Below are 24806 nucleotides of genomic sequence, written 5' to 3'. Positions count from 1 at the left end.
TGGTTTGTTGAATGTAGTCATGTATGTATTTCATATTTACTTTACTGCAGATACTCTCAGTGGCGTTATTGTACTGAGCGATATATTTGAAATACCCTGACCTTGTTAGTAGTGTGTTACAGCCGCAACAACTGTGAATCTTTCTTTAAGATTTCCAGAAGCTTTCGAAAAAAGTTTTATGATCAACACATCAAGTCTGATATTCCTGACACGTTCGGCTTTCTCTCTGAAGAGAGACGCTGCTGAGGGTAAATGAATAAGCAGTAGCTGTGCACGGGGGCAGTGAAGAACAAGGCACCTGTTAAATGCAGTCGCAAGGCTTATGAAGAAGAGGCAAGATTTTGCCTCAGTCAAAAAAAAAAAAAAAAAAAAAGTTTGGTCTTTAAATCTTAAAAGACTTTGGAGGTTTTGCAGCAGCCCTGGGATGACGGTGCGCAGTGAGCTCTCCAGAGCAGCCTTTGCACCGGGGCCACCTCCCTGCGCCTCTCGGGACGCGCTTGCTTCAAACTCGAATAAAGGAAGCTCTTCCTGCCCCAGAGTCACTGTATAAATATAATCCTGGCAAAAGCAGACACAATAAAACAAATAGTTGACAAGTTTTTAAGGAAACGGCAATAAGGATGATGAGCTTTAGGGCAAGCATTGCTCTGTTTGTCTTCTCGTAGATGAATCACGGTTGTGTCACTCTTCCGGGGCTCCGAGCAGAGCGCTCGCGTCCTGTGGGAGCTCCGCTGCTCGGCCTCCTTCGGGCTGTGGTCCTGTGCCTCCCCTTGCCGCGAAGGAGATGGTCCTCGCCACAGCACCTGAAACGCTTTGCTAGAAAAAATAACCCGTGCTTCACTGAAATAGAGTTTCATTTGCAGCGTTGTCCTCCGCTCTTCTTTGCATCTCATGTAGTGAAGTGGGGGGGGGGGGGGACCTTGTGCCATTTCCTGAAGTCGGGTCTCCCAAAACCTTCAGAGCACCTGATGCACATACAAGATTGGCTGGGGTGCCCAGGAAGCGTTGGTCTGGCCAGGAAGCCGTGCGGCGTGGTTGCTGAGGGTTGAGGTGCAAACTGGGGGCTTGTGGGTTTTAGCTGGGGGGTGGCATCGCTCCAGCCACTCCCACGTTCCTCTGGTCTCATCCATAAAGTTAACGCTTGCTCATGTTCAATCTAAGTGGGAAAGTTATTAAAATGCTTTGAAGCCCTTGAGTGAAAATGGGTAGGTGAGTGTAAGGTTTGATTTGTTCCATGGGGTGTTTTTTTTTGTGAAGAAATAGTCCTCTCAGACTGCACATCCTCTGGGTCTGTGGTGCTGGTGCCTGGGGAGGGTGGTGGAAATTAAATTATTTCATCTGTCCAAAATAGCAACTTTTAAGAGGTGGGGAAATGACTACACCAAGACTATTGTGTGCCATCTGCCTGCTAAAATACTTATCGAAAGCATGTTTCCTGGCATATAACTTCCCAGCCATATGTGTATTGCATCATCCACAATTAAATTAAATCACCCTTAAATGCTTGGACAATTTCCCAGTCCATGTGAACAAGCTTTCGTCACCATGCCGTTTGAGATCTGGATACTTGACCCTGTAAATGGTTGGTTCGTGAGGGCATCGCTCGCTTGTCCTCACCGCGTCCCCCTGGCTCGAGGAGCAGAGCGCCGGGCGGGAGGAAGCGTCCCTGAGCATCGCCTCTGCAAAGCTCTCGTAAAGACACTGCTCTCGATCAAAGCGAGATCTTAATAAGTAATTGATTTTTTTTGTTGTTGTTGGTGGTGGTGGTGTTCCTCATTTGAGGATACATTAGACTTACCCTTTGCACTATGCTTTACCAGATCGTCAATGTCCAAGACCAGGTTTTATGGCCCGGTCCGCCATACCCAGCTAACGCGCGCGGTGGAAGCCGGCGTTAATGCGAACCTGCACCTTTGACACCCAGAGGTTCGTTAAACACAGCTTGATCTCCATGAGCAGCTGAGCGTGCTGGGCTCCCGCTGCTCGTGTCCGGCAGGGCTGGTCTGCATCTATTTTTAATCCAGCTCTATTTTTAGTCCTTTTTTTTTTATGTTGTTGTTGAAAGGTGCAATGAAGCTGGCCGCTGGGGCCGGATGGTGCTGTCGGTTGCTCTCACGGAAGAGCTGGGAGCAGAGAATGGCAGGAAGCAGGGCAAGACGGAGGGAGACCCTCGCGCCGGGGGGGAAAGGGCGACGGTTCGGCCCCCGGCGCCACCGGGGGAGCAGGGTGGCCCCAGCCTCTGGGCCCTGCAACTGTGCTTCTGTAATTGCGTTTAATTCTGCTTAAATGTTCTGCAGCGTGGAGGAATGCTGGCTTGCTTTATTCTTTCCCACTGTTCCCTTTTCTAATGGTGAATTAGAATTTCTAAGTGTTTCTAAGAGTTTGCCTTTATCGTGCAAGAGTGGTCCCGAGGACGCTGGTCCTCACCAGGTGGGCTTTTGTCTTTTGGGGGGGGGGTCATACTTTTTCTGAAATTTCAGGGGTCTATTTTTAGTAGAGTATGCTATTCAAACTAAATTCTCACTTTAATAAAGACGTTTGCATCTATTATTTAAATAAGGCCTTTGTCTCGCTCCACTCCACTTGTTTCACCTTTTGGATAAATTTTCTACGTTGGTGAGATGCGAACACGTGTCTGTGCGGGGTCACGCGTTTCCCAAAACGGACGTGTGCGAGAGAGACAGAGAAAGAGCTTGGTGGGAGCTGTTGGAGAGACTCAGGCTGTTTCCTCGTTCAGCTCTTATACGGTGTTGTAGGTCATATTTTACTAAGATATTTTGGTCTTTAATAGAGCTGTATAGCCCCGTCGTTGAGTAGAAATAAAAAGTTACACCAGCAGCACAGAAACCTTTATAGAGATGTCGGAGCACACTCCCAGCTACAGATGTTTCCCTCCAAGAGACGTTTTCCTGTCCAAAATGAAAAACAAAAGCTACTGGAGTTTTGTCATGCCAATGAGTGTATACAGCGGAGATGTGATTTGAGGCTTTCTCTCTATGTGCTATTGTCGTACCTTTTCTTTTTCTTTCTTCCTTAATCCTTTTTGCTGACTGTAGCCAAGCGATTGCCGGTGGTGGAGATGTAACGTGCTCTTCCACAAAAAGATAATACACTGAGCAAGTGCTTCATTAGCCCTCCTACCATAGCTGTTTTCCTGGTCACTTCATTTTTAATGTCCCGTTAGCAACGACTCCTCTAGGGAAGGTATCGTTTATCTACAAAAGAAGCAAATTCAGTTTCTCAAATGATCATATGCTTCTTAAAAGGCTGAAACGTTTACAAAGACATTTTTGCTGTCTTCAGTGTCTCCAGACATTAAAAAACAGCCCTTGGAAACATCAGAGTCTTTTTAATACAAAAATTGATAATTTTGGACATATGCGTATTCCTTAAAGCCCTATAACGTTGCTGTTCTGGAGCGCCAATGCCAGCTACTTCCCCTTGGAAAAGTTCAGCCTGATAATAAAACTGAAGTCAGTATTTCTGTGCTGTTATTAATGTTTCTGTAATGTGTTATTAATGGAAATGAGCTCCGGCAAGTTATTTATTAGTCTCAAGTCCCTCTTCCGCTCCAGGTTTTCTGCCGAAGTTTTTGCCTATGAATTTTCCTCTTCCCTAAATCGTATCATTCATGCTCTCTGCCCGGAGTAAATTTAGTGAAGCTAATGGAGTTACTGCTCTTCAGGTCAGTGAGGATTTCACATCCTTGAGTTCCTTGCTTAATTTGCTGAGAAAATTTCAGATTCTAAAATCAGGGTTGAGGGTTGGCTGCTCCTTCCCCGCCGCGCCGAGCGCGGCGCAGCCCCGGGAGGGCGCGCGGGGGCTCGCGGGTGCCCGGGGCGGCCGGGATCCCTGCGTTTCTGCTATTATCGGATTTTGTTTACTTTGAGGGAAGTTTAACAGCATGAATTGCCTTGATCATTCCTTCTAACTTGGAGCATAGTATCATCTCTGCCCTCGCTTTAACGTGAAAGGAAGCAGCTTTCGTGAAAGAGTTAAGCGCAGCGGAGGCTTTGGGCTCCTTTGCTGGGGGAGATGGTTGCGCTTGTGTTTGTTTTGAAGTGCTGGCAGGAAAGTGGGGAGGAGAAAATTACCTAAGTGATCGCGGGATTGCTAGGAGCTGTGCAAAACTGTGGAATCAAATCGGACAAACTCCACCTCGCCGTCCTGAGCCGCAAGCACAACCCCTGAGGAGAAACCCACCCCACGACGGAGTGATCTCAAAGACTTGAACGACAACCAAGCTACATGATCTCAGCAGAGCTGCTGCAGAGCTGCAAACCCAGGAGCTGTCAAGGCAGCCCCCAGTGTTACTAGGAGGCTACAAGCAGGAATGCTCTTACTGGGGAGTTCAAAAATAATGAAGTGGAGGCAGCTTTTCTGGATCGCATTCTGTGTTGTGAACTTGCTGGGTGAGTATTGACTGTAGAAAATAGCAATGTTGTGACCACTAAGAAGCAGAACAGCATGAGAACATAGTGCATGGGGCAACTTCTTTATAACTGCTAGAGTGGCAAGTTGGGGGAGGGAGATGCGTTTTAATGCGTGTTCAGGGGAATTGGAGCAGATTGCAATTGCACATAAAGAACACGGTAATGACACTTTACAGAACAACACTGCATTAGACATCCTGTCCAACACATCCAAAAGGATGTTGTGCAAACAGAAAATACTGCTGATTCAAGAAGGAGGGTAATGAAGATACCAGAGCTGCCTACAAGAAGACGTATTAAAGATGACAAGAAAGGATGCAAATGCAGCGTGCAAAACTGTAAAGTGCTGCTACAGTTCAAGCCACTTCTCAATCTGCATTGGTGCAAATTAGCCTTACTTTTGTCTTCTGTTAGGAATTAAACGTTTTCAGAAAAATCAGATGAACTTCCATAAATATTAAAATCTTCTATTCTAGTTCTTTGAATATTCAGAATATTTAAAAAATGAATAACATAGAGATTTTTCTCTAGATAGTATTTTTAAAAGGGTTATATTTTGTGGAAATATTATCATTTTTTGTCTCAAACTCAACAACCACAAAGTAATAAAAAAGGGACTGAAAAAGTGAAGCAACACGCTTTGTGCTACATCCTGTGCTGGGATAAGAGCCAAGAACCGGCGGGTTTCTAGTCGAACGTAATTTTCCTTTACTCGCCTGAATGCGAGCGACTAGATCTGCTGCAGAAACTTCTTGTCGCGTGAACTTCTTTCACGTTCCTTTCGCTGCCAGAGTATATTGTTCACCCGAGCCGTTGCGCCTGGCCCTCTGGTCTATGTTAATTTTACAGAAGGGAAAAAAACAGAAGCCTCAAAGCAAAATTCGGCCGTGTCCAGCGGTCCGAGCGTGCAGCGAGCCAGGCTTGTAAGGCAAAAGCGTTTACCTGCAACGAGAAACCGGAGTTGCTTGCGATACAAAGCAAAACTGCTGCGGAAGTGACCCCGGGCACCGGCTTTGCAAAGGTGAAGCGGCCCGGCAGCGGGGGCCGCAGCGCTGCGCAGCGTGGCTCCCCGGGCGGGCGCAGCCCCTGCTCGCTCCTCTGCAGGGCCAGCAAGTAGAGGCGGGCAATATAAAGCAAAGAAGAATTAGGAACCTCATCGCTGGAGGTGCCAGCCATCTCCACTGCTTCGGGGAGTCTGAGAGATCAAGCCGAGGTGGCGGTTGCAGCCGGGTCGCAGCCGTCCCTCCTTCCGCGGCACAATGAAAATTACTGATGGACAGTGCAGACAACCGTCCTGGCCGTGCTTGCAGCAAAAATACATGGAAAAGCGAACGTATGTGTTCATACCGAATACAAATAGTTTTAGCCTTTTTTTTTTTTTTTTGACTGACCGCTATGCCAAGTTTTTATTTTTTAATCTTTTCTTGTCATTTTAAAGCTTTTTTTATTTTTGCAAGATCATACTAGATATCACTGCCCCATATCACTGTCCTTTTCCCTGCTCCTCGCCCCGCTGCCTTTGCCCGGGGCGGCTGCGGCCCCGCATCCTGCCTGGGGCTGCGCGGCGGCGGCGGCCCGGGGGACAGCGGGGTTTGACCAGCCCTTTCCCGGGGGAAGAGCGCTCCAGCCGGTGTTTAATTCGCGTAGGGCACGAGTTCCAGGCGCTTTCGCCGTGTTGCTGAGCTTTTGCTCGCGCAGCGCTCGGCCGTCCATCGCGCCCCGTGACCGCGCGGGGTGAGCCCGAGACCAGGCTGTTTTGACAGATTCATATTGTCGCCTTTGGTTGTGCTTGACTGGAGCTGGGATGATTCCTGGACTGCATTGTTGTGTGTCATTGCAAAACTTTCACAGATGTCAGAAACGCTTACTTTTTAAAAGCTAAATAGATAAAATAGATCTCATGAAGCACAATTTAGATAAGCAGTTGCATATTTGTCCGCTTTTGCTAGTACATGCGCTAGCACTACTAAGTTCAGTGTTCTCTGCGGTCAATATATGACTTGGCTTAAACTCCTAAACCCTTAATACTAATACGTTGGCGAGGTTTAATAAAGCCAGTAAGGCTGTATGGTGCAATAAATAGCCCACTTCAGCTGAGCACCACGTGGATTACCCAGCTCCCAGCTGGATCATTATTTATCCCACGAGTCCTAAGGCTTCACAAAACTTAGCTGTTTTGTGTAACAGTGCCCGCATACGCCACAGGAAAGGGAAGAAGAAGAAATATTAGGTGACAAGACTTCTTGCAAGTTGCACTAAGCAGTAATCCAGTCTTCAAGTTACCACGTTCGGTGGTGAAAAGCCTGTGATTAAAACTACCTCCGTTGTTTCTGCAAGCATCTGGAACAGCTCAAAGGTGGCTGGGCGCGTTGGGAGGTCAAGTTCAAGGCGTTACGTTGTTCTAACGATGTAAAGTTTCCTGCCAACGTCCTGCAAGCCCGGAGCCCCCAGGCAAGGTAGGGGCTTAAGGCAGCGCTACTTACTATTCTGCGCATGCAGTCGTGCCTCCTGGTTTTGATTTACTAAAATTCATCGGAAAAGCTTGGTGATTTAACAGTTTGGAATGGAGCGCTGTCTTGGCGAGAGGAAACCTTTCCCTTAAATACAAGCTGTGCCAGAACCGAAATCCCCGCTCCAGACACCTGTGCTCGGCCCTCGGCAAGGCCCCGGGGCCCTGGCAGCTCCGAGAGCAGCTGCAGCGCGGCCGCGCAGCGACCGGCCGGCAGCCCGGGGCCGCTGGGGTGCTGCTCCCCGCTCCCCGGACCTGGCTCAAATGAAAATTATCCATCGAGCCTCCGCGGAGACCGAGTCGCTCCGCCTGCTTTCGCTGGTTGCAGGGCCGAACTGCAGTGATTTAGTTCTTTGCTCTTCATAAACCGTGCAGCTTCTTTGGACTTAATCCAACAAAGTATTAACATCCCAATTTAGAAAAATGCCTTTTAGGACAGTGCTTTAAATGCACGTTTAGCTGCACCCAGCCTGGCTGCCGCCCTGACGCTAGTACACTGGGCAGTGGCTCAAGATCTGACCGCGTTGCTAGATCTTGAAGGATTGCCCAAAAGGATGAAATAACTCTTCTTGGAGCTCCCACCCCACTGGGCAGAAATACAAATGAAACAATGTATTTTTTATTATTTTCTCTTTAGTGGCTGGATAAGACTCTTAAACAACAAGAGGCCTAGAGTAGGCACTGAAGCTGTCTGTAAAAAGCAGAAATAGATCTTAAGAATATAGAAGATAAAGAAATAGGAAGAAAAGCGTCATCACTGACTCAGGAAGCTCATTTCGGAAGGAAAAGCTGGGGGTGTCATCTCTGCGACATACCAAGAAGAAATACGAAAACTGTAAATCAGAATCCCACACGCCTCTCCAAGCTCTGCTTTACCTCCAGAGCTGTTTCTGCTCATGAGTCAGAACCTGATCTCCCGCCAGTGAGAATGTTTCTATTTACTTTGAGATTGTGCCTGCAACTGAAAAAATCCAACTGATTTTTCCTAATAACCAGCACAAACGAGCTCTTCCAAGGCCTCGGGCTTCCCTCCCAGGATTGGAAACGTGAGCTGCTCTCCCGTGGAGCTCTGCGCCGAGCTCTGCCCAGCTGCTCCCTCCCAGGGCCGAGGGCGCCGCGGGACGGGGCAGAGGCCCGGCTGGGTGGCCCCGGCCCCAGCTGCCGGCAGGGCCTCGGATACGTGCCCAGCCGAAATGTTTAGTCTCTGAACTTCTTCCGTGCAAACTCAAAGGCAGCCTGCCGTTTCTGGGGCGAGGGAAAAAGTGAATTTGGGAAGGGCAGCTGGGGGAAGAGAAGCGCTTCCCTTGGCTCCTCTGCCCCCGAGGGCTGCTGCTGGAAACTGGCTGCAGCGCAGGGGAGTGCAGCGGGATGGCCCAAGGGCCAGCAGCCCTTCAGCATGGAAGGGGGGGACGCCGTCTTCTCCCACCCTGCTGGGGTCACGCAGATGTGCCGCAAAATAAGAGCGGTGCCCTTGGCTAGTAAGGGGCTGGCAAGGGGTGGAAACAGTTGCGCTAAGTTTTGGAGAACACCTGCTGTGCTGTAGCCCTGTATCACTGTCCTCTTCCCCCAGGCCGCGCGGCTGGTAACCCAACACATGCGCTCACATCCGCAACCTCGGCTCCTGAAACGGGACTGAGCAGCAACAGGATGACCACCGACCCTCCGAGCACCGCAAAGCCAACGCTGGAAACTACTAGTAACTGTTGTCCTTGCTCTCCTGGCAATTCCCAGTAGTGGTTGCACTAGTAGTCAGATTTATTAAATTCACAGGTACAACTTGCCTTAAGAAACCATGTGCAGTCATTTGCATCGATGGCTTCTCAGAAAGGAGACTGTCAGTAGGGTCGAACAAAGATTTTATTCCAATCCAAAAATCACACCTGTGAAACTTAGCACTCTCCTGTCTTCATATCCGGCAGCTTAGACGTATCATTTTTATAAAACAGCCAAGAGATGATGGCACAAAATGCTCATTAATCTCCTAGCCCAGCACACCTATCCTTTGCCCAGCAAATGGCACCTTTAAGCAGTCTATCAGCCCTCCCGATAAAAGGCTGAGGCTATAAAAGGTTTTGAAGCAGAGACTCTCAAATAGATGTTGTTGTCTTTCTCTCTGGATATTTTAAACCAGGGCATCTCCCTGATGGCTCTGGGCCACGGGAGCGGCAAGGGTGCCGCGGGGAGGGCCCGACCAGCAGAAGGAGCCTGGCTCTTGCAGCCTGGGCCCAGGAAAGCAGCAGGTTACGAAGTGCATGTAACAATTAGGTAACTGAGGCAAGTCTAATGTGCATTTCTGATACAGCCAATAACATGTTCTGGTACTGCTGACTATGACAAATCAATATTGTACCTCAGTCATCGCAATGCCATGCATTGATCTTAGAGGACTTAAGCTTTCTCATCTATCTTCTTCACTGTGTATCTTCCAAACCCTAGCTGCCCCTGGATCCCTTGCAACTCCCCCCACCTCCCCGGCGCTCAGCGAGGGCCAGGCGAGCCCCCAGCCCAGCCAGACGTACCCACCACCTCCGGGCAATCAGTCGGAGGCGGTGAATGCGACTAGAGGGCCCTACATGACGAAGGACAGCCCAGCAGAGCGACCTAACGCAACCACAGAAACCGCGACTTCCGAATTGGCGCTGACAAGCTCTCCTGCCACTTCGGGGCAGACCGTTGTCCCTGCTTCCACGACGCACAGAGACAGAGTTAGCAACGTCTCGAAGGTGAGGAAGGAGGGCTCGGTGGTCCATGCTGTAATGCCACAGGCAAGGCTGCAAAGCCCTAGTTCGCCAGGGCCACACTGCGTTAATCTGGACGCATTGTCCTGCAAAGGGGTGATGGCGGGTGGCTTTGCCTTTAGGTTATAAGATAACCTGTAAGAATCAAGACAAGGGAGCGTCGTTTGCCGCCCTGTCGCGGGCGTGCGTTGTGGCCTCCGCAGCCAGAAAGGGCTGGATCCCGGCAAAGCTCGCGGCAGCAGAGTGCAGCCAGGCATAGGCGCGCGCCCCGCTCGCAGAGCGCTCCCTGTACAGCCTTATCTTTCACGGTTTAATTATAAAAGGCAACCCGGAAAACTTCAGCCTAAACCAAGACTAGGAGCTGTTAGGAAGAGGTGAGAGAAGCGCAGGCTGCCTGGGTGGGTTGGTTTTTAAAGTCGTGCTGCTGTGCGCTGTGGGCTTCTCCCCCCAAACCCCCACGGTTTACTAATACCAGCGCTGTCGTTTGCCTTGTAGTCCATCACGTGCCATGAGGTCAAAGAAGTGAGAGACACTGAAGCCATCTGCTTGCACCTCAAGGAGTCCAACACTTGTGTGAGTTAAGCCCCAGGAGCACCCCGAGCCACCGCGTGTTTCAGGGGTCCGTGGGAGCCACCACGCAGGAGACAGGGTGCAAGCAAGCCCTGGTGGACAGCTTGTACACCGTTATCCCTGGGCAGGGCGTCTGTGCTGTGCCAAACGGACTGAGGTGGGGAGGATCACAGGAGCTCGAGGAGGATCCCAGGGGAAGCTCACAGTAGACCTGGGAGGATCCCAAGAGGAGGATCACAGCAGTTTGAGGAGGATCCCAGGGGGACGATCCCAGCAGTCCCAGGAGAAAGACAGCCTCCCAGCTGCAGGAAGCCTCCTTTTTCATGATTAAGCCTGGGGTCCGTTTAGCTTCTGATGCATATTCCACCATGTTTAACAGGAAATCTCCTTTGTTATTCCTTTTCCTCTTCCCTGCTGGGAACGTGTTAGTCTTTCCTTGCCCTGCCAGCTGCCATAGGAAAGAAAACAGGCCGTATTAAGGAGCCGTATTAAGGAGAAAGGGTGGGAGATCCATGTCCCGATCCACACTGACTCGAAAGGGAACCCCAGGCTCTCTGTAACTGCCCTTGGTCTTTTGCACCAAAAATTAAATATTTGTAAAAGCAAGAGAGAGATCAGCTGAGATCTTGCTGTGGTTGGGGAGAAATAAACCTTTTATGCATGAGGTTTAACTTGCAACAGAGCCCAGATGGTACTGGATCTTGTGGGACAGCAGACTTGGCAAGGCCCTGGGTATAAAATGGCAAGGATTTATGTTACTTCTGCTGGTCAGCCATGTTGAGACCACTTAGGATAACGGAATTCTTACTTGACTTCTCTCTATAAATTGCCTATTAAATGGCATTTAGACGTGTTTATGTTTATGGTGGCTGCAGTTCAGCAAGAATTCATGCCCAAGCCCCTAAGGGAGTAAATGATTCTGATCCCAGATGCCATCTAGTGGTAAAGACACCTTCTCCCAGGCACAGATTTTCTATATATTTATATTCTGCATCTGTTACATACATATATATAAATGGATGCATATTTAATATACGGAATATGTTATAGAGCCATATCTGATTGTGCACACTCTTAACACTCCCCCCTCTTGAACTGAGTCAAACTGCAGCACTTTTAACCCTGTTTTTCTAGGAGCTCTTATCCCACCGCAGGCCTCTCCTCAAGCCTCCGCCTTAACTAATCATCAAGTGGGAAAAACTGTTCAGCTTTAGAAGTGATGTTAGTTGCTGAACCTGGGAAACAGATAAGAGCGTCTGAGCAGAGAGCAGATAGGAGGGCCTATGCCGTGTCTCTCTTTCCTGCTGGCTTTTCCCAAAGCAAATGAGCAATACGCTGGCACCCAGCTCTGCTAATTGCAAAGGGAAATTCTGACACTCGTATGAGTTCTTTCCACCGCAGAGAAAGGAAAACACACACTTGGGTCTCTTGTTCCTTTCTAACCCCAAGCCAAGCTCTATAGAAACAGCTGAAAATGATTTAGTTGTTATTCTCACATGAATGAGTTTCTGCATTTTTGTAAGCTAAGAGAATGTGATGATTAGCGCACAATACCGAGATAATTCTAATTCAGAGAGAGGGACGGTCGTGAAAGGCCAGGCTCTGCAGGACACCATAAAAGAGGCAGGATTCACTCCTGGTGGCAAAGCCCTTCCTTGTGGGTATTTGCTGTGGGAGTCCATCAACGGGAGAGGCAGGACACAAGAGTCACCTGAAACCAGCCTCTGTCTTGAGGGAGGGTGGGCTCAGCCCAAATGACGTCCCAGGCTGGGAGAGTATTGGGGAAGCTGATAACCTGTTTTAGCAAATTTCGGCTCTGTTCCCAAGTCTGATTGTGTTGGAAAACAGATTATAGGAGAAGGCCTATCCTGTTTGATGCATGAATTGGCTAGCAGAAGGGAAAGGCTGCGGCTCCTCTCTTCTCTTCCTCTTCCACCCAAGAGTCAGTTCAGCTCTAAAATGTGAGAAATGTGTATTTTTTTCCCCAGCCTTTGATCAGCAACCTAGCAAAAACACTAAAGACGTTTCCTAAACAGGAAAGCTAACTGCTTCTTTGTTATTTCCCTCCTTTCCCAGACGCTGCCTGAGAATCCGAAACAATAGGGACTCTTTAGGCTGCTTTTTCATTCCAAAAATTGAAGGGACTGGCCCAGGCAATTCAGATCCTAAATTTAGCTTTGTTTAAATGACACTCACAAGAGTTGCTAATAATATCTTCATTTCATTCATTCTCATTAAGTTAAGAAACTAGTATCAATATCTCAATTTGCTAGGTGATGGTATCAGTGCACAAAGTAGTGATGAGTTGGGAATTGAAGGTCTGACCCCCCCCCAGTCCAGTGCTCAGGTTGCTAGATGTCATTGCTTCTGCATGGCGCAGACAAACCACCAAAATACGACATGTGCATGCACAGCATTGCAAGTAGAAGATGCATCATCACTATAATTGAGATGGAGAATTAGTCAGTTGGTTGGTTTAACAGCTGTCTGTTTGAAAATCTTGCAGAAACATTTTTTAGAGATGAAGGGATCCGATTTATGGAGCGTAATATGTGAAGAGAGCACGCACCGTGTCCCTTCCCCATGCCAGATCAAACTTGCTAAATCCGAGGTGGACCGTGACTGCCTGCTCCTTATCCTGGTCGGTGAAAGAGGTCAGTTGGACTAATCCCTGTGGCTGTCATTGAGACGGCGCAGTGTGACCTAGGTGCGGGCAATGGGATTTGTAGGGACTGTTTATGGGGAAAGGCTGGAGGTCTCTGAGGACACGAAAACCCTCCGTTACAGCCTGGGAGGAGACTTCTCTCGGCAACTACTGCTCTTTCTTCTTGGGTCACAACACTGCCCATGGAGCAGAGAAGGGGCTCATGGCTTCCTTGTGTTCAGCAGTGGCCAGGCTCTGCAATATTGATGCTACCTGCTGCATTACCGTCCCTGTAACATGCCTTTCCTCTTTCAAAAATTGCAGATCCTGCTACAGCTATGCTCCAGGAATCTCTCTGGGAGAAGGTAAATTCTTTGAGCTTATTGCTGCAGAGATCAGATGGCCTTGAATGGCTGGAAAAGATTTTTTTTTAAGACTGTCAGTTCAGTCCAGACCAGGTTGCTGGTATCTGAACCCATCACCCTCTGAGGCACTTGTTGATTGTTGGTGTGTGGATGGTTTCAGCCTTTCTCGCTGATGGAAAGTGCCACCCCTCTGAGCAAACGGTTCTTGGGCGCTGCTAGAGGCAGTGGTGAGCTATGGGGCTGTGACCACTGAGCTCCATGCCCAACCTAACGTCGGGTGAGGCTGAATGATGCTCGCTGTGTTGATGCTCTCAGGGTATCCGTTCAGGACATAACAGCTTTGCAGCCAGGTAGGGAAAGCCAAGCGAGTTGTGAGCCTGTGAGCAAAGATGTGTCACCTTGCTGCGGGTGAGGGTTCAGCAGCCCCACTTTTGGGTGTCTAACCCGCGACTTGCCAGAGAAGCTCTCAGCCCTGAGGACATACTCTCTAGTTTAATATTTTGCAAACTGCAGCACTGTAGCATTGCTGTTATAAATACTAAAGGCAGCAATGCTTGAAATGGCTACTGTAAAATTCTGTAGTATTTTCTTAAAATAGCACTAGAGCCCCAACAATAACTCTTAGTATGTAATTGGCACTCTGCATCTTCAAAGTACCACGCTGACATTAATTAATTCCTCCTCTCAGCACTCCAGTGAGGCTGCCATCAGCTTGTAAAGCTGAACTCCAGGTGCCTGTATAAATGGCAGCCAACAGAGCTGCAACAGCAGTGCATGGAGATGTTTCATCTGAGCAGATGCATGCTCTAAATCTCCAGACCCAGAGCACTCTTGCCCAAGGTAAAAAATTTCAGTACACATAAAAGGCATTTAGGATGTGAGTGAGACCACGCAGCCCCACGGCTGAGGATGTAAAAGCCCACAGGGAAAGTGCAAAGCTCAGAGCCGAGGGAAGCGAGGCCCAACTTTGTTTACATGAAGTGTGAAAAGGAGGTGAAAAGCGGCATTGTTGTAAAGAGTGGAGCATGTTCAGCAGATGCACAGGTTTCCTGTTTTTAGACTCTTGGCTCTGTTTGGTGTTTTTCCAGTTTGGAATAAAATCCCTTAAACGAGAGAGCGTGAGGAGCCACCAGGACTTTTCTCGGAAGACGCTGATTGCCTTGGTTACATCTGGACTCTTGCTGGCGTTTCTGGGTTTGGCTGGATACTTCCTCATGAAACGGCGGAGCTGGAGCCCCATGGGAGAGAGGCTGGTTAGTGCTTATAGGTGGCAAAACAGCAAATAGAGAGCAGCCCCGGGCAGGCGGCGTGCGGCGGAGGGAGCCCGCAAAGCCGCGGCCTGCGGGCGCGAGCTGCCGGGGTCTCCGAGCACGCCAGCGGCGCCCAGGGGTGCAAGGCACGGAGAGCTGGGAGTTCCCGTGTCCTTCAGTTCGTTTCCGTGCGTGTATATATGTATTCCTAGGGGCACCAAGACGGTTTGGTAGTCCAGGCCCTGCTCTGAATGGCACAAGAGACGTGTCCACAGGGAGCCCGGAAACTTTGTGACTATGGCTGGTTTGGCCTGGGAAAGATGAAGGGCATGAGCAGGGCCCCGCTGGCTGCCCAAGAGCCCCGGTCAGAGAGGGCAAAAGGAAGTCTCTCTTCCCATCCAAAATTAACTTTTTGTTGATTACTCACTTGGGAAAACTGCCCCTTTCTCTTGGTTACTTCCAGCTCTAACACTTGTTTTTGCTCAACAGTAAGAACTCATCCAGCAAGACCCCTCCAGAGACACCGAAACCTTATGAGTTTGTCACTAAAGTGACATACTTTAACTTTGCATTCACGGAATTTAAGAATGAGTTATATTTCTGTCTTGTACTGATGCTGTAATAAAGGTTATTTCTCCCTCACCTAACTAATAATGGTAATAAAACATGTCAAGAAAGAAAGAAAAAGAAATTTTCCTATTTCTATTTTTCCTCTTTACAGACAGGCTGACCTCGGAGGATGTCGTCTTTACCAATGACGTGAGGGCGCATGAACCCCCCCATAAAGTGAAGACGGGCCGTGCTAGTCTCCTTGTCACTGGTGGTGGGGGGCATGGCCAGCTGTGGTCAGGGAAGCTAGTAGACTTATTGCCAGAAAGGACTCCGCCAACACACGTAAACGTGAATTCAGGTGCCTGTGTACAAGAGAGGGATATCGGCGCTTGGGCTGCTGAGCCCTTCGCCTCTGAACGCTGCCTCCTGTCTGCACCAAGCAAGTGAAAGCCGATGAGTACTTGTGGTTTGAAGCTGTCTGTGTAAATATGGGGCAGTTTTAGGCCAGTTTCTAGATGACCCATACCTCTCACTGCCAGAGCCAAGGGTCAGCGAAGGGGCCAGGCAGTAGGCTTGTGCTGCAGGTGCTCAGCTGAGCAATTTAAGGAAAAAGGCCTTAGGCTTGCCTCTCCGCTCTCACACGCGCTCCTGGCAGGCGCTCACAGCCCGCGAGCCCCAGCTCCTGTTTGCCTTGCTCTCAGGCCTGCCACAGCCAGAGACGAGAGAAGGTCCTGGTGGACCAAGGCGGCCACTCTGGTCTTGTTCTGTATCCTCCAGAGACACGTGCTCCTCACAGCAATAATCATAACAAGCCGGAGAGCTTGTCTTTGCATTTCCAGGTAAACCGATCTCCAGACACAAGTAGCTGGAGTGCAGCCCTACATTTCGGGTAGCATGTTACCGTGAGTTTGCAAGCTGGGAGAAGGAAGGAAGGAAGGAGGGGGGAAGGAAATTTCCATGGTGCTCATTCAGCAGTGATTATTTGGTCAAAGTGGAAAACAGAGCTGATCTGTGATGGGGAAGGTTTGCAGACCCTCTAGGCAGGGATGGTTCAAAAGCCTGGTTAGCTGAAAGGAACAAAAACCTGATGCCTTCTCTTTTTAGGTCAAGGAGAAAAAGATTAAGCTTCTGCTTGATATTCTTGCTTGGTTGTGCCACAGCATGGTTCAGGCCCTCTGGTCTCTCCCTTACTCGCAGGAGCCTCCTGTGCCTGCAGCTCTCTTGCAGCGCCTGTCCCAGGAGCAGACGTGCCTTCCGGGGGGCGCAGAGCCAAGCCGTTGCTTGGAGTTGAAGGTGATTGCTGCCGGTCGGGTCCGTGCCCTTCGCTAACTCTGCCTTTGTTACTTATGTACCTGTTTAGGGTGAAGACCCGTATTACATGGAAAACGGTAGCCAGGGCAACACAATGATCACGATGGCCTCCCATGAGCAACCCGAGCTGCAGGAGAAGCCAAACCTCAACGGAGGGGCTCAGGAGAATGGGACTGGCCAGGCATCCTCCAAAACCGGACACTCGGCCAAGCAGCGCAGCGTGGCTGACACTGAGATGTGAAACGTGCGCAGCGCTTCGTTAGTGTGATTTAATAGGGCAGCGGCGAGAAAAGGGAGGGCAAGAATTTTCTGTGGACAGTTAGGGAATTACAGACCTCCTTTATTTCTGTGAAGAACTTTCAGATCAGCCTAAAGCACATTAAACTCCAGAGCTACCAAAGACCTGCTTCACCACCTCCACTTAGCTCAGCCTGACCACACGAGAACCTTTTTTGCTGCCGTGCTCTGCTTTTGTTATTAAAAGAGCATAAATGAGAAATGCAAGTGCCACTTGGCCATTGAACAGCTTTTAAGTGGAGACAGATTGACGCTACAGAAGCCTTGATCCAAACAACCAAAATTTTTGGTGGGAGTTAGGCTGATTAAAATAGTTAAATCAGGATTTTAGTGGCAAAAACCTCTCGGGTTTCAGGGAATTTTGGATGTAAGAGTTGGTTTTAATCTCGTCTTTACATTTAAGCTCAGGATTTTTTTTCTTTTTTAGGAATGTCAAGCATTTAATTCCCCTACTTGTGCTTTATGTCTTTTTTAGTATTTCCTACTCCTGTAGCTTTTTCCTGAAGCTGTACGTAAAATTCTCCACCTGGAATTGAAGGTTGAGGAGTGAATAGACCTTGAACTCATTTTTTTTTAATCCTACCAGTATGCAGGTAGTTGTTTTACAGTAAAATCTTCCCTGGTCTCTTCATCTCAGGGACTCGAGACAGTGTTTGACAAGACAGAGCAAGTAATCAATCACTTGTGTGCACGCGTGAGACAGAGCGCGCTTGAGCCTGCTTTAGACAGCTCTGCGCGTGCCCACCGCTTGCAGTCACACCGCCGTCTCCCGGGACGTGAGCAGCAGCTACTACCTAGCGTGGGACTTAGGGGATAAAAGATGCCAAAGGACTCCCAGTTGAATGAGAAAAATAGGTATATCATGCTAGTTTTGCCACGGCCGTTTTTCCTCTCTGCATTCAGCAATGGGTACGTGAAAGCAGAGAAGTATTTTTCGCTCTTTAGCAGCAAAAGGCCAGCGCTGACCTCCTGACAGCAGGAGGGAGTCCTAGTTCTGCACTGATCCTGCTCCGGAGGAAAAACACCGCCTCCGGCCAGGCCTGCGCTGCCGAGGTGGAGGGCCAGGCGCGCTTCAGCAGGAGCGGCGAAGCCGAGGGGCTCTTGCCGGGGGGCTGCAGGATGAGCCCGCTCTGCCCGTGCGCCTGCTGGCCGCTGCGGTCTGGCGGGGCCCTCTGCACCCGTGTCCTCGGGCACCTCCGTGCCACGCGGCCAGCGGCAGCCCCGCCACCTCCTCCCCGAAAAGCATTTGGACCTGGGCGTATCTGCAGGAAAGGGAGGTTGTGGTTCAGGGAGACGCTTCCAGCGGTCCCAAGTAAGTGCGGGTTGTCTCTTAGTGAGCCAAAGATAGTCCCGCAAGCCCGGTGCGGACGGCGTTCAGACAACGAAAAGACGGCAGGACATTAGTCATGCCGTAATCTCTACTGGAGCCAGTAGCGACCTCCACATAAGCAATCCGAACAAAAATAGGCCTTAAAGCTGATCTACCCTCTCACTAGTGAATTTGCTGCAACCTTTTCTCGGCGCTGAGGCACCCCGGTAACTGAGGGGAAGGCGCTTTTTTTTGGTACAGGCCTTAAAGGAAGGAAAGTAATGTTCCATCTGCATCATCTGGGTCTGCTTGCATGGGTGCAAGAGTCATTTAAATGTGGTTTAACATCTTTTAGGTTTTGTTTGTGTGAATTGCTTCTCCAAATCTCACTGTAAATAATCTCCACTGGAAAAAAACCAGCATTAAAAATCAACTTCTCTGTTGTGTTCTTGGAACAATAGACTGTTTATTCCACTGGGAACCGTGACTCTGGCGGAGCTGTACGCCAGTGCGATGAGAGGACAACGCCTCACGGAGCAGTTGTTTTTCAGTAGAAATACTATGACTAAAAGCTGTGGCTTGTTCTTTGTACATTTTCCCTGTCTTTCAACAAACACGTTGGCAGAACAACTGCAATGCATTAAATTATTAAAACACATTTGTTTATTTTATGATGCTTAAGATGCCCACCGTATTGCTGGATAGATACAGGAGACTCCAGTGTCCCAGAGCGGTGGGCCGGCTCGGGGTCTGATCTGACAGCCGGCGCCGGTGTGCGTCGCGGTGAAGATGCCGCCTGGCTGCATGCAGCCCGAGTCATGCACGGTGCTCCTGCGACGATCAAGGCTCCCTCCCTCCGTGCACTGTGCAATAACAGGGACGCCTCTGGCCTCAAAGAATTTGTGTTTTAACTAGACGCAGAGGATGCAGCATAGGGGAAGGAATAGAGGCTCGGAGACGTAGAATGACTTTCTTATTTAACGTCTTTTCTTCAGGGCTTTGGAAAACACCGCCAAGGCTCTGCTCCAGCCCCGGCTGCAGTGCCAGCACCCAGCCGCAGCCGTGACCTCTCCCAGCAGCTCAGCTGCCCGGAGGAGCTGGCCGGAAAGGGTCTTGCCCCACGTTGCTCCTCACAGTAAAAGGATTGTGAAGTTTCCCTCTGAATTACTGGAAGTTGCCAGAGGGGAGGGAGCTGCTCCTGGCGTGGTGCTTTGTGCGGTTGCGTAGGCTGCGCTTCTTCCTTCTCTTTCCAGCACGTGTTCAGGCAAAAGCGGCTACGTACGCGTCCAGCGCAGACCTGCGGGGTTGACTCGCAGCGGTGACTTCCACTGCTACAGGCTTTATGAACATGTTATATGTATTATATGTTATTTGTGTTATATATGATTATAAATACATAGTTTGAAACCTCCAGGCAGAAAAGTTTCTGTTGTGTAGAATTTATTGGCTTGGGGCCGGTTTGCTAATTATTTTCCAAAGTAAAGTGGGATAGGAAGCTCTGCCTAATGAACCCAATTCAGCCTGTAATTGCTGGGCATTGCTAATATTGCTTTGGGGGCTTTTGGACAGTTGCTATACAAACCCTCCCCGGGGTCCCCTGCCCTGGCCTGCGTGGCCACAGTAGTGTCTGAGGCACTAGAAGTGTTGCCGAAGAGGTTTGCAGCTTTGGCTCACAGAGAAGCTGAGCATCTCAGAGCAAAGAGTCGGTGCAGCCTTCGGTTTGTGTGCTGCGGCCTCGCAGTTTGTGAAAGCGTGAGAAAAAGAAGGCAGTCGCCTGTACAGAGGCAGCAAGAGGCCGTGCCTGGCGCTGGTCCTGAGCACGCCGTGCTTAGGTTGTGTCTCTGCCTAGAGGACAGAAATAAGATCTTGCTCCTCCCTATGTGTTGAGAGAGAAGAAGAAGTCCCACTGAAGTATTAAGCAGAAATATTTTTGCTACTGGATTTTTTTCAGCTCTAAATATGTTTTTTTTTGTTGTTGAGAGTAGGGAATTTCTCTCCGTGGCCCCAGCAGCTGCTGCCTAAAGCTTGGCATTTAATTGCAAGAAAGGCTGTCTAGTTCCCTTCGCAGCCAGGACCAGCCTTCGGCATGGCTGTATCTGACCCCGTCATGGGTAAATCTCTACGTACGCACCCTTAGTCTGTCTCCAGTCTTCTAAAAAGTTACCTGCAGTACTTCATGGGGTCCTGCGAAGGTCAGTGCAATCTTGATTCTCCCTAGCTGTACGCATGGATTCAAGGAAGAACATTTAAATTGCGTCTTCCTGCGGCTCCCACGCCTTTTAACAGTTTTATCTAGGATGCTTTTAGTATCCTAGATACTAGGATGCAACCCAGGCTGACTGGGGTTGCACTTCCAGCTGTGCCACCATCCTTCTGGATAACCTTGGGCAGGTGCCCTAGGTCCTGCTCACCCTGTCGGCTTGCAGAGCAGTCATTGAGCTCCTGTTGTTCTGGAGATGCTGAAGTTCCACTGAAAACAGGAGGACTGGGGGGCTGAATAGCTTTACTGATCTGCCCTCATCCTCTCTGCGACTCTGCTCAGCTCCCCCAGCCCTTCCTAGTGCTCGTCTCCCAGACTTGGATCATCTGTCCTGACCATACTCTGGGCTGTGTGGTGCAGTGAGCCCCCGGTATTTCTTGAGACGGTACTGAATATTGTTAGAAACCACTGCTGTTAGTTTTATTGTAGTTCATGGTAAGCTCACCTCCTGCAGTGAATCCTAAAGACTGGTTTTAAGCAGAATATATGCAGGAAAACGAAATGTCTTTCTCTCCTGTGAGCCGTGGCTTCTGCAGAACACAGGGGAAATTCTCTTAAATGTTTTATTTTCAATACATTGTAAAATAGTCTGATTCTTTTTTTTTTGTTTGCAACTGTTTAATTAACCAGCACTACTTGCTGTATCAAAAATAAGAGATCCAATCCCACGTCAGGTGCATTTTTCACAGCTCAGATTATGTCCAACAGCCAAACTGAGACAATGAAGTTACAGTCAATTGCTCTGGCAAAACAAAAGCTTTTCCTAAAACATCCCCATCAACGGAAATGCTGAGTGTGGTGGTGGCCAAGCGGGGACGGCGCTGACCGAGAGAGAGCCCGACCGGAAAAGGCTGCACTCACAGCCCCAGGAAGTTTTCTGCCTCTGTGTAAACACAGGCAGGCTCAGCTTTGGCCAAACCGAAAAGGCTATTATTCCTTATCAAACCACTTGCATTCCTTCCTTGCACACCCCACCGTAAGTGCTTGCTTTGGAGAACTCTGCTGCCAGCGACAACCCGGGCACCGTCCTCCTCCAGGACTCCAGGCGTCCTCCCTCGGCGCCTGCAAGTGGGCAGCCCCTTTTGTGCCACTCGCATTTTTTTCCTTTATTTCCATTAGCACTCTTTAAATCACTTTCAGCTTCTGACAACAGCTGGCTTGGCCACGCAATTGAGTCCCACAAGCGTGGTTGAAGGTTGATGCGGGGCCTCTTGCCTGGGCCGCGCTCTCATGCCGTCCTGCTCGTATACAGCACATGTACGGTCTGTTTGCCTGGTGGGGACCCTCATATCAGCATGAAATGACCTGGTGATGAAAATAATCAGCACAAAAGCACAAATTTTGCTTGAATCATCTCTGCCTGATGATCCACGCTGCGCTCCTTGGAGTGTAGGGGTTAGGCTATGGTTGTCTTAGAAACAGGAACCCAGGCAGAGGACAGATAATGAAGAGAAAGGGGCAAAGCCGAAAGCTGAGCCGAAGCAAAGGCTGGGCTAGTTGTCCTCTTCTTTGGCCTGTGGGCAGCTGAGCAAAGCCAGACGATTCTCTCCGGGAGCGACCAACTGCACGTGGCACTCGCAGGCACCCAGACTCCTGTGAATCGCATGGCAGCTGCTCCAGATGAGACAACGAACTGAGGAGACAACGAAGCTCGTTTAATTTGGAAGCCACCTACTATTCAGCCTGGAAGGCAGCTCTGCTTCTCGAGAGGTGTGTAATCTGGGGAAGAGCGGTGACAAATATAAATACAAGGTGTTAAATATAAATAACTCATGCTGCAGCCTAAAGCTGGCCGCGTTTCAGTGTCCAAGGAAGTAATTTATGTGGGAAACAAGAACAAATGCTGGTACCTTTGGGAGGGTTTAAAACTGGGTGCAAGGCTTTTTACCCGTATGCAATACATCCATCCCGGTGCTTTGAAGTGATTTGTAAATATTAAGCCTCACAGAACTTCTGCTGGGTAAAGGCAGATAGTCTTCTACTCTTACAAACGGCTCAGTAGTCAGAGAGCCATGAGATGATATGCCCACGTCCCAGCCTGAAACAGAGCCAGGAGCTCTGACGCCCACTCCAGACAGCCCTGCGCCCTCCTGCAGCCTGAAATCAAAGGCTTTTTCAGAAATGAAGAATTGCCATAAACCGCTACTGTGAGTTTAAGCTGGCTTGCGCTGTGTACTGCTGAAACCAATCAAATTTATCAGAGCGAACAAGTTTTAATTAAGTCTTATTAACTATTTCCCTCAGTGGCTCTTCCTTGTCTCGCCTAATGAAAACAGCACAACCCTCCTAGCTGAGCGAGGGTAGAGGAAACTCCTGCCCTTCGATATTATAAGCCTTTCACAGCAAAACAGCAGGTCCCAGCTCGGAGAAAAGTACTTCCTTTCTCTGTTTGTTCTTGTTGCTGTTAATTTGTTTTTCATTAATTTAGTGCTGGTAAGACCTGCCCTGATGCCAGAAAGCTCTCAGCAGCAGGAGGATAAACCTTGCACAAGCAGCAAGCTATCTATTTCCTACTCATTGCCCTTTGAAGACATCAGCATTTTGCCTTTTGCTGTGCCTTGGAAGCCCCCAGAAAAAGATCAGATCTCCAGGTGCTATCCATCCTCCAGATCGTCTAAGACACCCATGAAGTTTCTATGTTGCTGATGTGCTAAAAATCCAATATCGGGGTGAGAGGACTAGCATGCTCTGTTGAATTGTGACAGCAACCAGAAATCAAAGTCAGCTCCTGCTTTCCTGACGAAACTGCTAAACCTGCTGTAGAAAATTTCAAGGTTTTTTTTTCTACAAAACTCATTTTAAAATGTTTACTCCCTATGGGTATATGGTCCTTTGTTCAATGCAATTTAGTTGAAAGGATACAGAAACACTATTTCTCTTAACTACAATAGGTATGTGTCTAAATCTTCAGCATGCATCACAGCCCAACTGACTGGGAGTTTTTACTCCATGGCAAACCCATCGCCCCTGCTGGGCACAGAAATGGACAGGAATCACGTCCTTAGATTTAAATGCTGCAAGGTTTCTGCATGACTTTGAAACCACAGTAGAAATAGTCTGGGATATACATATATATATATATAAAACAATGCTGCTATCTGCTGGTAGTGCTTTGTTAAAACATGGAGTCAAATTTGTACTTATGCAACGGCTGTGGCTCCCTATCAGAAGCAATACCAAGGAGTATGGCTGCCTTGCATATATTGCTGTATCTCAGGGTGCAAACAATTTAGCCAAGGGGTTGTCCATAACAAAATTTTGAAAGAAATAATGCGTACAGCGCAAAGCTCATATTCTAGGAACAGCAAACATCTAAAAAGAAGTTTTCACCAATCCACTTTCCATCTGCTTGTTAAATGCCTTATTCTCCAAAATTTGTGTGGGAGTTCTACAATATTTGCTGCACCATCTGCTGTAAGACCATGTGAGCTTTTTAATTCAAGCAAAATGAATGCATAATGGCAGCTTTTTGATAATGCTCTGTGTTAAAGTTCAGGCGACTGACGGGAGCAGAAATATCGAGCTAGCAAAGCACTGAGGATGGAGCGAGGGGACATCCTCTGACCGGGGCCTGTGAATTAAACCGAATCGGGAATCGCCTCACCAAACCCTCTTTTGCCACTTCAGCTGAATTCACAGGTGTGTTATACTACAATTTTTAGGCAACCAGTGGCTCGTTCATCATCAACTGGCCATGAAGATGTCTTCCATAGTTGATTAAGGGTAATGTTCAAAAAAATGTTTCCTTTTTTCTCCTTTTCTTACCAGTGAGAAAGAAATAGGCATAACGTGATGTCTGTGTTTATCATCTGCCTGCAATGATATGATATTTCCGTCTTTGCCTTCCAAGTAAAAGGAATAACATTTGTTCAGAGCTTTTCCATCCTCAGGAAAAAAAGTATATTTACAACTATTTGCATTACAGGCACTTCACAGGTGTTTTAATTCTGTCTTTAATCTTAGCCTTCAAATCCATTTAATTTGCTGCTGTTTTGATTTGTAGTAACAGAAGTAAATGAGATTATCTTTCCCCTGAGATAAACTGTCAAAGACAAACGCTGAAGAACTGGGCCCTGAGAACACTTTTATATGCTCTGGTTGTAAACCTAGAGATGGAGACATATATGAGCGCTCATTAGTGCAAGTCAGGACGCAACGCTCTCAAACAAAACAAGCAGTGCTGAAAGGACCTTTGGGCTGTTAAATAGAGCTGTTCTTGTGTTCGTGTGTTCACCTGCTCTTTTCATTTCGGGTTTCAAGCTCTTCGGGCAGGGCCTTATCTCCTCCGTGTTTTCACAGCACCTGGTCGTGATGCATGGCTGGGAGTCCTAGGCACTGCCATGGGACCCTTAGTAAGGACAATAAAAGCTATTTCTGCCCTGAGACCGTTCCCCCGGAAAGCCAGCTGAACCCATGCCCTCAGTGTGAAGCTGGAGGCACCCTTGTCTTTTTATTAAGTGGCAAGGTTAATAGATATTACCAGGAGAGTCATTTTACTGAACATCATACCCCCACGAGTTGACACCTCTTGCTTCCGGCTGTTTCGCACCTGACGCTCCAGGAGAGGA

General features: G+C 48.8%; 1 protein-coding gene across 2 annotated transcripts; it reads left to right on the top strand.

Moving 5' to 3' along the window:
• The first annotated feature begins 3753 nt into the window (after positions 1–3753).
• CD34 (CD34 molecule) lies at positions 3754–19405 on the top strand. 2 transcript variants are annotated; one of them, XM_068918379.1, is made up of 8 exons: positions 3754–4412; positions 8513–8638; positions 9379–9665; positions 10176–10253; positions 12757–12904; positions 13219–13259; positions 14348–14512; positions 16422–19405. In XM_068918379.1, exons 1-8 carry the CDS (start codon positions 4334–4336, stop codon positions 16611–16613), a joined length of 1116 nt encoding a protein of 371 aa, XP_068774480.1. In that variant the 5' UTR covers positions 3754–4333; the 3' UTR covers positions 16614–19405. The 2 variants fall into 2 exon arrangements, with proteins under 2 accessions (XP_068774480.1, XP_068774481.1); XM_068918380.1 differs by lacking the exon at positions 16422–19405 and adding an exon at positions 14999–15189 and having other exon boundaries at positions 3819–4412.
• The last annotated feature ends 5401 nt before the right edge of the window (positions 19406–24806 follow it).

The sequence above is a fragment of the Struthio camelus genome, chromosome 24, assembly GCF_040807025.1.
Source record: "Struthio camelus isolate bStrCam1 chromosome 24, bStrCam1.hap1, whole genome shotgun sequence".
Taxonomy (NCBI): Eukaryota; Metazoa; Chordata; class Aves; order Struthioniformes; family Struthionidae; genus Struthio; species Struthio camelus.
This window is presented reverse-complemented; position numbering and strand designations above follow the sequence as displayed.

What these genes read in the sequence shown, in the direction of transcription:
- CD34 (XM_068918379.1), top strand. Translation starts at nt 4,334, where the DNA reads ATGCTCTTACTGGGGAGTTCAAAAATAATGAAGTGGAGGCAGCTTTTC. An exon ending in CTGTGTTGTGAACTTGCTGG is followed by an intron (nt 4,413 to 8,512) that starts GTGAGTATTGAC and finishes CTCTTCCCCCAG; the next exon opens with GCCGCGCGGCTGGTAACCCA. An exon ending in TATCCTGGTCGGTGAAAGAG is followed by an intron (nt 12,905 to 13,218) that starts GTCAGTTGGACT and finishes CAAAAATTGCAG; the next exon opens with ATCCTGCTACAGCTATGCTC.